Source organism: Colobus angolensis, unplaced genomic scaffold, assembly GCF_000951035.1.
Source record: "Colobus angolensis palliatus isolate OR3802 unplaced genomic scaffold, Cang.pa_1.0 Scaffold16, whole genome shotgun sequence".
Taxonomy (NCBI): domain Eukaryota; kingdom Metazoa; phylum Chordata; class Mammalia; order Primates; family Cercopithecidae; genus Colobus; species Colobus angolensis.
Genome location: NW_012114710.1, coordinates 9,387,910 through 9,401,558, shown reverse-complemented (window position 1 = coordinate 9,401,558; position 13,649 = coordinate 9,387,910). Strand labels below are relative to the sequence as shown.

The 13,649-nt window shown below is 38.5% G+C and overlaps 1 protein-coding gene across 1 annotated transcript; it reads right to left on the bottom strand.

Annotated features, from left to right (window-relative positions):
- Positions 1 to 4,128: 4,128 nt before the first annotated feature.
- On the bottom strand, positions 4,129 to 7,471 carry DCAF4L2 (DDB1 and CUL4 associated factor 4-like 2). The gene has a single exon (XM_011937077.1). The coding sequence runs from the start codon at positions 7,351 to 7,353 to the stop codon at positions 6,166 to 6,168; it is 1,188 nt and encodes a 395-aa protein (XP_011792467.1). The 5' UTR covers positions 7,354 to 7,471; the 3' UTR covers positions 4,129 to 6,165.
- Between the last annotated feature and the right edge of the window lie 6,178 nt (positions 7,472 to 13,649).

Genomic DNA, 13,649 nt, shown 5'->3' with positions numbered 1-13,649 from the left:
TACATGTTGTATATAGGAAAATAGTAGAAAATAAACAAATATCTCTGTATGTCTATTAATTTGTGGCAAATTCCTAGAAATGAAATTACTTTAATTTTAAAATTATGCAAAGTTCTAAAATTTTGCTATCTCTTGCTAAGTCAACCTCTAGGAGTATTTAAATTTTACTTCCCTCACAACTGCGTAGGGGGCACTTTTTCCCTTTCCCATTTACAAGCAAATTCTACCTTAAAAAAAAAAAAAAAAAAAAAGAAGTGTGGTGGCAGTCATTCTGGCTCTTACAACTTAGGTTCGTATAACTGCATAAGCACTTAGGAACCATGCATATTAGCACCTTCCTGGTCCCATGAAATTATCCAACTTTAGTGGTTAGGAGAGTCCTATGTGTGTATTATGGATAGAATTGTGTCCCCAACAGATTTATATATTGAAGCCCCCAATGTGACTGTATTTGGAAACAGCCTTTAAAGAGTTAATTAAGATTAAATGAGGTCTTAAGGGTGGGGTCCAAATTCAATAGGACTGGTATCCTTATATAAAGGGGAAGAGACACCAGGATTGGACACACACAGAAAAGCCACATGAGCACACAGCAAGAAGGGAGTTGTCTGTAAGACAATGAGATAGGTCTCAGGAGAAACCAAACTTGCTGACAACTCGATCTTGGATTTTCAGGCTCCAAAACTGTGAAAAAATAAATGTCTATTGCTTAAGCCACCAAGTCTGTGGTATTTTGCTATGGAACCTCTATAAGACTAATATAGTGCCTGATTATGTGGACAGGATTTCAGCCATGGCAAAAAGCGCTTGGAGAGAGCCTGACCTGCTTGTTTGCCGAGTAAAGCCTAAGGAAGCACCTTTTGAACACAGTGTTTTTGTACATGGAGTATCACATGTCAAGGCTTCCACGACAGGAATGTCTACCCAGAAGGCCCACTCCAGTGCAATGTGTGGTCCAGTTTGAAAGATATTGTGTACATGAGAGAGGCTTCTGGTTCAGAGCAAACCTTTACCAACACTGGAAGCTACATAGTGGGGAGAAGCCCTTAATAATTAAAGAGGGCAGGGACTGAGTTTTGAAGAACTGCAGAGTCCACCTGTCACAAAAGCCCTTCAGATATAGGAAGGGTAAGGAGGATTTTCTGACCAGCTCAGGTCTTCTCAAGCATCAGGTCACTCACAGTGGGGAAGGGGTACAACACAGGAGCACCAGGTGGGAGGAGGCCTTTCACATTGGACAAAGGTACTACAGAAGTATTGAGCATCGGAAAGCCTTTAATCACAATAAATACTTGTTAAGCACCAGAGAATATATACTGAATAAAATCCTTATGAAAACAGCAAATGTAGAAAAGTACTTAATCATAAATACAACTTCATCATACAGGTGAGAGTTCACACTGGAGAAACCCCTTATACACAAAACAACTGTGGGAATTTCCTTAGCCAGTGCTTCAACTCCACTCAACACAAAACAGTTCATATTAGAGAAAGGCCTTTTAAGCGTAGCAAATGGGAGACATCAGTTATCTACAAACCCACACCTACTAAACACTGGAGAGTTCACACTGAAGAATTCGAAAGGGCATTTACAATGCAGCAAATTTGGAATTTTAAGATCAAACTATCCATAATGAAGAAAAGCTTAACTAATGAAGTGAATGTGGGGAATTCTCTAACCATATCTCTAAGCCTCCTTCAACACCAGAGAATGCAGCAAGGTCGTATGAGTAAAGCAGATGTTGGAAATGATTTAGTAAAAAGTCTAACCTCATCTGACACCAAAAAGTTCACTACAGAGAAAAGCCTTACGTGGGAAAAGCTTCAACCAAATGTCTGCTCTGATTCAGCAGCAGAAAATTCACAATCCAGATAGGCATTATAAATAAAATGAATTTGGGGAAAGCCTTCAGTCAAAGACTTAACTTTATTTGGAACCAGAAAGTTCACACTGAAGAAAGACTTCAGAAACGCAAGGAATGAAATAAAACCTGAAGAGAGACACTCTGCAAGTAGTCTTTACAACTGAATCTCATTCATCCAAATATGCACACTGGGGAGATTCCTATGAGTGTTGGATATATTGAATACTTTCTGGAGCTAAGTAGCATGTCCTCACCTGAGGACTTTACCAGAGTTATGTAGCCACTACTACCTGTGACAAACTCAATTTCAATTCTACCAGCTGGCAGGTGTCCGTGGTATGCATCAGCAGATTTCTGTGATGTCTCTCCAATTCCTGTAAGAAATTTTGAGTAGCCTAAGTCCATTAGGGGTTCCAGTTTCTGGAATGATTGTTTTACTGATAGATAAGACCCATCTGTTTTAATTTCTTCTTAGTCATCCCATTGGTGAGGGAGGAATTCTAACTCTAGGGTTATGGAGATGGCTGGACCCTGGACAGATGAGATTGGTAGCAATTTATTAGTCACATATACTCACAGCTTGAGGGAGGACATTGCACATTGCACAGGGTCACACAGGTTTGCATTTGAGAACAAAGCGAACAATCAAGGAGATAGGCTTTGTAGTTGTAAGGTGACTCCTTGTTTGCCGTGGGAGAATGGGATTGGCTTATTTGAATAATTCCATGGGCCCGCAGCAACACCAAGGTAAACCTGCTTATCAGAAACAAGCAGGCACTGCGCCTAGTCCCCTTAATAGAAACGGTTAATAGGCTAGGACACTTATCTGTGGGAGCAGAGTGGGAAGGAAAAATACTCATTAGGCCACCAGATTTCCTCTTGATTCCACCAGATTTCAAGGCATTGCATAACAATAGGCCGTAATGGCTCACACCTATAATCCCAACATTTTGGGAGGCCTATGCAGGTGGATCTTTTGAGGTCAGGAGTTCAAGATCAGCCTGGTCAACATGGTGAAACCCTGTCTCTACTAAAAAATACAAAAATTAGGCAGGGCGCGGTGGCTCCCACCTGTAATCCCAGCACTTTGGGAGGTCGAGGCAGATGGATCACCTGAGGTCAAGAGTTTGAGACCAGCCTGGCCAACATGGTGAAACCCCATCTCTAATAAAAATTAAAAAATTAGCCAGGTATAATGGTGCCTGTCTATAATCCCAGCTACTCAGGAGGCTGAGGCAGGAGCATCACTTGAATCAGCAGGCGGAGGTTGCAGTGAGCTGAAATCATGCCACTGCACTCCAGCCTGGGTGAGAGAGCAAGATACTGTCTCCAAAAAAAGTAATAATAATAGGCCCTAATGCCTTAACTTTAAGTCTTATATCATCATCATCATTAGCTAACAGGATCTGAACTTGATTCTGCCTGCAGCCTGAAGGGAAGGTTTATCTTCTTCATGGACATTGTCAGTCTTAGTGATGCTTATTGATGGATTTTTCAAGTCCATCATGCTTATTGATGGATTTTTCAATGTCATCCAACCCAAGAACAACTTGTTCCACACTGTTTTGGTTTCTGTGATCATAACTTATTTTTTAAAATAATTAATAGACCATTTTAGAGAAGTGTTAACATGAAATTGAAGAGAGAGTACAGACAATATAAAAACTGAGCATATACCACTTCTCTACTCTGCAAATTACCCTATTATTAACATCTTGCGTTAGTGTAGCACATTTGTTACAACTGATGAACCAATATTGATCATTATAATTAAGTGAAGCCTATAACTTACATTAGGGTTCATTCTTTGTGTTGTACAGTTCTGAGCTTTGACACTGCATAATGTCATCCATCCATCATTACAGTATCTATCATGCAGAATACTTTCACTACCCTAAAAATGCCTGCACTGCATCTATTGACCTCTTTCCCCTCCTGCTGAACTCTGGGAAACCACTGATATTTTTAACCATCTCTAGTTTTGTCTTTTCCAGACTGCCATATAGTTGGAATTATACATATATAGCATTTGAGATTGGCTTCTTCATAAGTACTTATGATTCCTCCATGTCTTTTTGCAGCTTAATAGCTCATTTATTTTTATTGCTAAGTAATATTCCATCATATAAGTAGTACACTAGTTTGTTTATCCATCACTTTTTGAGGAATATCTTGTTTGTTTCTGGTTTTTGGCAATTATAAATAAAGCCGCTATAAACAAACAAATTGTACTAGAACAATGAATGAAAACAATACATAATCATTGCTTGATTTGCATTTATTTTACATGCAAGGGAGGGTAAACAGTTTCGCAAATTATGTGGTCATTACGTTTTCTTTTGTCAACTGCCCATAGCTGCTTTTGGACTTTTTTAAAAAATTACATCTGCAGCTAGTTATATTCAATGCTTACAATGTAAAAGGGACAATGTACACATCCTTTAAACCAGTATCTACTTTATGATTTAATTTTATTATCTAAGACATTTACAAAGAAGAAATGGTAACAAGTACAGCTTACACAATTTCTCCTGTCACACATCAAGTACCAAAAACCAATTAAACTGATTTCAAAAATCTATGCACCTAACCACTCTTTTGTATCTTCTCTATTGACCTATTCCTCTATCAATATGTAATTATTACATTAACCTCATCTATGTCCTGATATCACCTCCCACCTAGTGAATTGGACGTTTTAATAGTTGCCTAAAACTCAGCATTATTCCCTTCACCTAAAATTTTTTCACCTCAAATCCTCCCCATTTTAGTAAATGACATCACCATCCACCAGTCCTAAAGTTAACAAAAAAGCTGCAATCTTTATGCTGTCTTTCACTTTCTAGATTACTCTCATCAGCAAGTCTTACTAATACTGCCTTCGAATGATCTTCCAATGCAATCATTCCTGATTTTTCTGATTATTTCTACTTCTCATATTCAGGTCCAGGCCATCATCATTCCCTTGCCTGACCAACTGCCAAGTGTCCTGTTTTCGTATTTTCATTTTTGAGGTATTATATAAAGTGTGAAGTGTATAGACATACAAAATATGTATGTATCAAGGATCAAGAAAAAGAAAACTGCATTTCTAAAGTTTCCCCATGTTACTTCCCAAACAATATCCTAAAAAGGGAAAACAAAACAAACAATATCCTTTCTTCCTTCCACAGAGATACCTACTATTCAAACTGTAATCACCACAGATAAGTTTTTACTGCTTTTGAACATGAGGTCTGAATCAGCTTGTACTCATTCCTATCTACATTAACAATCAACATGTTGGGATTAATCCCCAGTCTCATAGAGCAATTGTGCCTTATTTTATATTATGCTTTATCCAATTGTATGATTACAGCACAATTTATCAATTTTAGCATAGTGTAAAGTCAGATCATTTCTAGGCTTTGGCTATTAAGAAGGAGCCACTAACTTTATTACACGTTTTTTTGTTTTGCTTTTTTTTTTTTCTAGCTTATTGTTTGGTAGAAAAACAGGCTCTTTAACACTTTGAATAAACATCTCACAAACTGCCGCTCCTAGATTACAAAGAGTCACAGTCAATTATCTTTGACACTTAGCCCTTGAATCTGACATTCAAGTCACAATAATAGAAATCGGAGCTTCTGTACCTGACATTCTGGAAGGTACCTCCACAAAAGCACGTTAACGACTGTTTAAAACTTCTATTATTTTAAAAGATCCACCTTTCCTTCCATTGCCTACGGAAAATAATACGAGAATCTCAGAGATCTGCTATTGAGTTTGAGAAGGCCAAGTTTAATGATTCCAAAATGTAGCCTTAAAAACTTCTGTAGAGACTCGGGTAAATGATCTCCCCTTCCTCTCCTCTCCCACTGGCCTCTTCAAGTACAGATGATGCATGTATTTCTGAAACTCAGGTAGAACTAGTCAAACAGTCTCACCAGTGCATTGTTATGCTTCTCTAAAGAGCTTCTGGTGAAAGGAGCAGTTTTAATTTATTTTAGTTTTTGCCAATCTTCAGTCCTTAGAAAAGTATTTTTTGTTAAAAAAAAGGGGGGGGGATGGGGAGGAATAACTATTCTAAGGTGTTCAACAAGAAAAAGGGAAACAGTTTCACGCTCTCTAAGCCCACAGTTTAACTGAAACAACTTTACAGAACTATCTTCATATAAAACAGCACCTTACCCCTGGCAGCCGGATGGATGGGATCTACAAACATCGAACATCTCTTAAAATGCGCTCATAGAAACGATAATACGATACTCTTTACTTCTTTAAGTCAAATCCACGTTCCTCCGGGCTGCACCCTGAAGAACTAACCGTAGGAGAAACAATAAAGGTCCTCCCGTACAGCCATGAGCAGCCCTGGTGCTCCTCGGAAACCCCCGAGGCGAGAAGAGAAGGCCACACTGGGAATGTCATCCTCCGAGGCGGGGTATGGGGAGGGTATGGTTGTGAGCAAGTGACCATGACGGAGGCTCCAGATTCTCGTGTAGCAGTCCTGGCCCACGGCCGCCAGGACTCCTTCTTCCTCGTTCACATGCAGGGGCAGGTAGGCGGAGTTATTCACATGACCTTCGTACTGTGTTACACATTTAGTGGCCCTCACGTCCCACAGCTTGATAGTTCCAGTCATGTCTGATGCCACCAGGCATTGCCCTTCTTGGAGGATTTGCAGAGAGGTCACTGCTGAATCATGGGATAGGCAAATGGCCTTCCACCCCCTGCCTTGATTTCCACAGCGCAGATCAATGCCAAAGATCTCCCCAGAGCGACAGCCATTAAACAGCAAAGGAGTCATGATTGCAAACTGCTGGGCCAAAACATCACTGCTAGTCCCAAATGACTGCTGGTGTCCCGTCACCACGTTGGTCAACAGGACCTGCTGAGACAAGCCTGTACTGAAGCAGTGATATGCGTGGATGTTCAGAGACCAGGCACAGGACCAGGCATCAGGGATCTGGAAACTGCAGAGCATGCCTGGCCGACGCATTCCTGGGTAGCTACCTATGAACAGCGACGCTGGGAGCAGCACGGCACAACTTGGAGTATCTGCGAGTCCCACGAAGCACAGCAGAAGGTGGGAATCCAAGTGATTCAGTGAGGCCCAGCACATAGAATTCACCTTCCGATTAGGGACGTACAGGCTTTTGTGCGGGTATACCCGGAGTTCTGGGGTCGTCAGGCCTCGCATAGTGATGATCCCGTACTTGGAGCCTCCAGCTTCGACTTGGTTCACTGTGAAGAGCTGGTCAGTGTTGGTATTCGCCAGTATGCGGTTAAATCGGTCGCTTGCCAAAGAGGAGGGATCCCAGCTATGAATCTGGACCTTTTTCCTCTGCATGCAGCTTACACGCAGCTCGCGAGCTAAACGGCAATAGTTGGCGAATCTGAGGAAACCTAGCTGGTTCTTTCGTAGCATGGAAGGTGCATTGACTCCCACTCTGACTATCTTTTTCTGCTTGTCCGCTTCCTCGAGCAGTCGCGGTCTTTGGCTCTCCATTTCGTTCGATGGACGTTCTCCTGCCTGAGGGGACGTTCTGTCCCGGGAGTAAGAGGAAGTACCGCTTCTTTACAAGCACGACCTGGCACGGAAGAACGTTCCGCTGCGTGTGCGCCTGCGCGTATGAGATCGACCCGGACGAGATTCTTCGTCGCCTTCGCCAAAATCCCAAATGCTCTAAGGTGCCCTGACATAACTCTCGTTAGAATCGCGTGATCTGAAACAAGGGTTCCGTTGCTTCTCTCAAGTTTTCTCCTACTCTGACAGCTGCTTTTATTCTTTTCTATTCCTGTTTAGAGAGTCTTTTCCGGGCCCTCTTACACATATCATAATAGCTGCATACATTTCTCTTATTTACTAATAAGTGAAATTCGGCCAGGCGCGGTGTAATTACAGCACTTTGGGAGGCCGAGGCAGGCCTATTACGAGGTCAGGAGTTCGAGACCAGCGTGGCCAATATTGAAACCCCGTCTCTACTAAAAATACAAAAATGAGCTGGGCATGGTGGATGGTGGTGGACGCCTGTAGTCCCAGCTATTCGGGAGGCTAACGCAGAAGAATTGCTTGAACGCGGGAGTTGAAGGTTGCAGTGAGCCAAGATAGCGCCACTATACTCCAGCCTGAGCAACAAAGGGAGACTTCGTATCATAAAAAAAAGAAAAAGTGAAATTGAAGGGTTATTAGGTAAACATATATTTAGCTTAAGTAGATATTGACAAACCAATTACAGTCTTGTCAAAAATGTATATACATCCTTGCCAATTCTTGTTTTTGTTGGTCAGTTTACATTTTAGAAATAGGGGTAGGAGTACATTAGATCCTGCGATTTTGATGTGCTCTTCCCACTGGAGTATGGGTTGAAAAGTTTTTCATATGCTTATTGGTTATTTGGGCATCCTCTTCTTTGAGCTTCCTGTTCAAGTATTGCATTCTGTAATTTTCATATATTTGGAATTTTTCAAGTTACCTTTCTGTTGTTCATAATTAGCTTAAATCAACTATGGTCAGAGAACATACATAAGTTAAAACCTTTGGAATTTCTTAAGGCTTTATTTATATTTCCATGTTCACTTGAAAAGAATGCATAGTCTTCAGTTATTTGGTGTAGAAAAACAAAGTCATAGATATGAATAGAGATATAAATATAGGCAGATATATAAACAGGGAAAGAGATATAGTTGGTTAATGCATTTTTCAAATTTGTTATAGTTATGCATATTTTGTTTCTCTTTTCTATCAGTTTCTCCATAAGACATTTCAAAGTCTGGTTAAGATTGAGGAGTTATGTATTTCTTCTATTTAATTTGTCAGTTTTTGCTTTGTATATTTTAAGTTGATGTTAGGTACACACAAATTTACAATTGTTTTTGTCTTCCTTTTGAATGATTGCCATTACTATTATAAAAATTTTTTTTAACTTTTATTTATTTATTTAGTTAGTTAGTTAAACATGGAGTCTTGCTCCGTCGCCCAGGCTGGAGTGCAGTGGCGTGATCTTGACTCAGTGCAAGCTCCACTTCCCAGGTTCACGCCATTCTCTTGCCTCAGCCTCCCTAGTAGCTTAGACTACACGCACCTGCCACCAGCCTGGTTAATTTTTTTTATTTTCAGTAGGGACAGAGTTTCACTGTGTTAGCCAGGATGGTCTTGATATCCTGACCTTGTGATCCACCCTCCTTGGCTTCCCAAAGTGCAGGATTACAGGCGTGAGCCACCGCACCCGGCCAACTTTGATTTAGTTCAGTTCAGTTTAGTTCAGTTTAGTTTACTTTGGTTTGGTTTGGTTTTTTGAGACGGAGTCTCGCTGTGTCGCTCAGGCTGGAGTGCAGTGGCGTGATCTTAGCTCACTGCAAGCTCCGCCTCCCAGGTTCAGGCCATTCTCCTGTCTCAGCCTCCCGAGTAGCTGGGACTACAGGCGCCTGCCACCATGCCCAGCCTAATTTTTTTGTAGTTTTAATAGAGATGGGGTTTCACCCTGTTAGCCAGAATGGTCTCAATCTCCTGATCTCATGATCCACCCGCTTCGGCCTCCCAAAATGCTGGGATTACAGAACCACCACGCTGGCCCAACTTTTATTTTGTTAAATATGTGTTCTCTGATATTAAAGTATCCTTATCCTTAAATCCTTCTTATCTAATATTTATATATGCAACCAAAATTTCTGGTTGATAGTGTTTGCTGTACCTTTTCTCACCTTTTACTTTCAACTTAAATTTGTTCTTTTATGTAAATGAGTTCATATAAACAATATATTGCTGGTAAGTTTTTATCCAATATAATAACTTTTGCCTTCGAATGCATCTAGGCAATTTAATTTTTTAAATAACCCCTTTAAAAATTCTCCAACAGTCTTAGATTTACAGAGAAATTACAAAGATAATATAGAGCCTTCCCACATACTCTGCACCCAGTTTCCATATTATTAACATTTTACACTAGAATGATAAATTCATTACACTAATAAACCAATATTGATACTTTATTATTAACTGAAGTCTATATTTTATTCACATTTCCTTAGTTTTTATCCAGTGACCTGTTGCTGTTCGAGGATCCCATCCATGATATAATATTAATCATGTTTCCTTATGCTTCTCTTGGCCATAACCTTTTCTTAGACTTTCCTTACTTTTTATATACATGACAGCTTTGAGGCATATTGGTCACATATCTTATAGATGTCTCTCAATAGAGAGTTGTCTGATGTTTTTCCCATACTAACACTGGGGTTTTATGTTTTTGGAGGAAGACAACAGAGGAAAATGCCATCCCATTAAGGGTGCAGACGTCTTGTGGACATGACTTATCATCATTGATGTTAACTTTGGTCACCTGAATATGGTAGTGTTTCTTGGGTTTCTCCACTGTATGCTATAAACATCTGTCCCTCTCTTTTCACACTGTACGCCTTGAAAGGAAGGAGCTTTGCACATCTATAACTTCAGGAGAAGGGATTTATGCTTTAGTTTCTTGAGGGCAGAACATACACATCAATTATTAGGAATTATTCTATAAGGGAGATTTTTATAGGTGTGTCTTTATTAATGTAGTCATTTATTTATATAGTATGGCCTCTTGAATATTTATTTTATACCTCATTTATTTATTTGCTAAAATTATTGCAGTTTTGGCCATTGAGAGCTCTTGTGGCTCCTGTGATTGATTGCCTATAGTTAACTGCACAGTTAACTGTACTCTAAAAGCTTGAGACCACTTGACACCAGAGCCCTTATCTTAGACTTAAATATGTGATAAAAATTATAATCTTTTTCTTACAGCTTTGATTTTGATATTCTGTGTATTGCATCATTCCAAAAACTAGACTTTGGGTGTGGAAATATTTGGAGAAGAAATGGAGATTTTTTTTAATGATAACAATTTATATTAATATCTGAGAACTACCATATATTCTTAGGAGTTGTAGAATCCCCAGGTAAGGTTATCAAGAAGTAGAAGTAAAAGCTTTAACCATTAAATATATTTTTTTATTGTAAATTTTTTATTTTTTTTATTTCAATAGTTTTGGGGGAACAGGTGGTGTTTGGTTACATGAATGAGTTCTTTAGTGGTGATTTCTGGAATTTTGGTGCACCCATCATCTGAGCAGTGTACACTGTCCCCAGTGTGTAGTCTTTTGTCCCTCATCACCTTTGATTTTGATTTACTATATATTTTGTCATTCCAAAAAATAGATTTTGGATGTGGAAATATTTGAAGAAGAAATGGAAATTTTTAAAAACCAAACAGACATACCCATATACCTTTTGGAATGGCCAAAAAAAAAAAAAAGAAAAAAAGAAAAAAAAGTGGTGATAATATGGAGTAACATAAATTCTCATTCATTGCTGGTAAGGATGTAAAATGGTACAGCCACCTTGGAAAGCAGTTTGGAAGTTTCTTAGAAAACTAAACATATTCTCACCATATGATCCAGCAATCATGCTCCTTCATATTTACCCAAAGGAAGTGAAAATTTATATTCACACAAAACCATCCACACGGATGTTTACAGCAACTTTATTCATAATTGCCAAAACTTAGAAGCAAACAAGATGTCCTTCAGAAGATGCAAGGATAAATAACAGTAGTACATCCAGGCAATGGAATATTATTCAGCACTAAAAATAAATGAGTTATGAAACCATGAAAAGACATGGAGAAAAGTTAAACAAATATTACCAAGTGAAAGAAGCCAGTCTGAAAAGGCTAAATACTCTAAGATTCCAACTATACAACATTCTGTAAATGGAGAAACTATGGAGGTAGTAAAAAGGTCAGTGATTGCTAGCAATTAGAGGGCATGTAGGAGAAGAGTATTTTTCTTATCTTGGTATAAAGCACAAATATAAAATGTTTATGGGGTATGAGGAGACTAACAATATTTTCTAAAGAATTATGGACAGCAGAGTCATTAATATTTGAACATATCATTGAGGAACATCAGAATCCCTTTATAATTTATTTCTATTTAATACTGAAACCAGAAAAGTGTAGATCTTTTAAAATCTAGATATTTACCTAATTATGGTGTTTATTTTTAATAAGATGTTCTATTAAAGGTGGTTTTAATTGTATTATCAGTCAGGCTGCAGGGGAAAAAAAAAAAAACCTGGAACCTCACTTACTTTCTGCCAAAACACTGTCTTCAATTTTATAAGCTAATAGTTTAGGAGGAGGGATGATAATCCTTATATGAAACAACACAGGCCATTCACTCATCCTTGGCAAGACAAGGCAGGCTTCATAATCCTAAAAACTCATTTGAATGTACTGAGTGAGCGTCAAATTGCTTTAAGCAGGTTGTCCTGTTATAACATAGATATATTAGCTTTCAGCTGTGTCCTTTATCCCAAGATACAGTGTGAACTGTCTTTGAAGAAATGTCCTTTTCTAATAAAACTTAAGTCCAAACTTACATTTCATTGTTCTCTTTCTCACATAATGTACTTTCTTTTAATATAATTCTAGCAGATGGATAGCATTGTATGTTATATTAATATCAATGAGTATGTTCATATAAACACATAAATAAAAATTTGTAAGCATACACCTAAAGTCCAAAAGAAGAAAGGTAATTCATAAAATAAGTATAAAATCCTGTGTGAGTGACTGCCTTCATTTAGCCAAAAACATAACATGAAGAGTTGAACATATCAAAAGGTTAGATTGAGATTATATTTTTTGGCAGCATTAAATATTAAATATATGCACCAAAATTTATACATTTTGGCTAAATAACCATTGAATGTTTTACTCGATCTAGAATTCTTTTTCTCATCTTGAGTATACTGAAATTGCTCTTACTGTCTATACTTGGTTTTGGTCAAAACGTGAATCACTGTGACATAGAAGAAAGATTATTATTTTTTTTTTTTTTTTAGATGGAGTCTCACTCTGTTGCCCAGGCTGAAGTTCAGTGGTGCCATCTCAGCTCACTGCAACCTCTGCCTCCTGGGTTCAAGCGATTCTCCTGCTGCAGTCTCCCGAGTAGCTGGGATTACAGGCGCCTGCCACCACACCCGGCTAATTTCTGTATTTTTAGTAGAGACAGGGTTTCATCATGTTGGCCACGCTGGTCTTGAACTCCTGACTTCAGGTGATCCTCCTGCCTTGGCCTCCCAAAGTGCTAGGATTACAGGCATGAGCCACTGCACCTAGCCAGAAGAAAGATTTAATTTTGAATAGACTCCATTTTGAATTCTATGTCTGTCATTTAGTATTGGTAAAACATAACACAAGTAAATTTCTATGTGCCTTGCTTGGTTTTCTCATCTTGAAAATTGGGATTATAATATCTCACTAAATTGTTAGCTAAAAAGATGAGCATAAATGTATGCAAAGCACTTAGCACTAGTCTCAGCACATTGCAAATATCATGCAAACATAACATTGCAAATATTATACCTAAAAGCAGTCATATTTATAAAAACATTATTATGCTTTTATATGAACTGTTACAATTTCTGCACTAAAGCATACCCTTTTTGAAGCAAATAAAAATAGTTTTGTTTTGTTTTGCTTTGTTTACAATAATGAACCTAAGGTATAAAGTATTCACTGGCATTTCGTAATGGATTAGTAGATTGTTACCTATGAAGTTTCATGTGTTTTTGATGTAATTCTTCACCCACTGACTTCTCATATTAACCAAATAGCTTACTCCAAATGAAAAGGTCACCTGTCTTGGGGATTTATTAAATTCCATGTGGGAACTTGGAAATGCCCCAACTGTGGTTTTGCTAAGATAATCTCTTTAGTAAATCTTACATCCTATTTACTAAAATAACATGCTTGC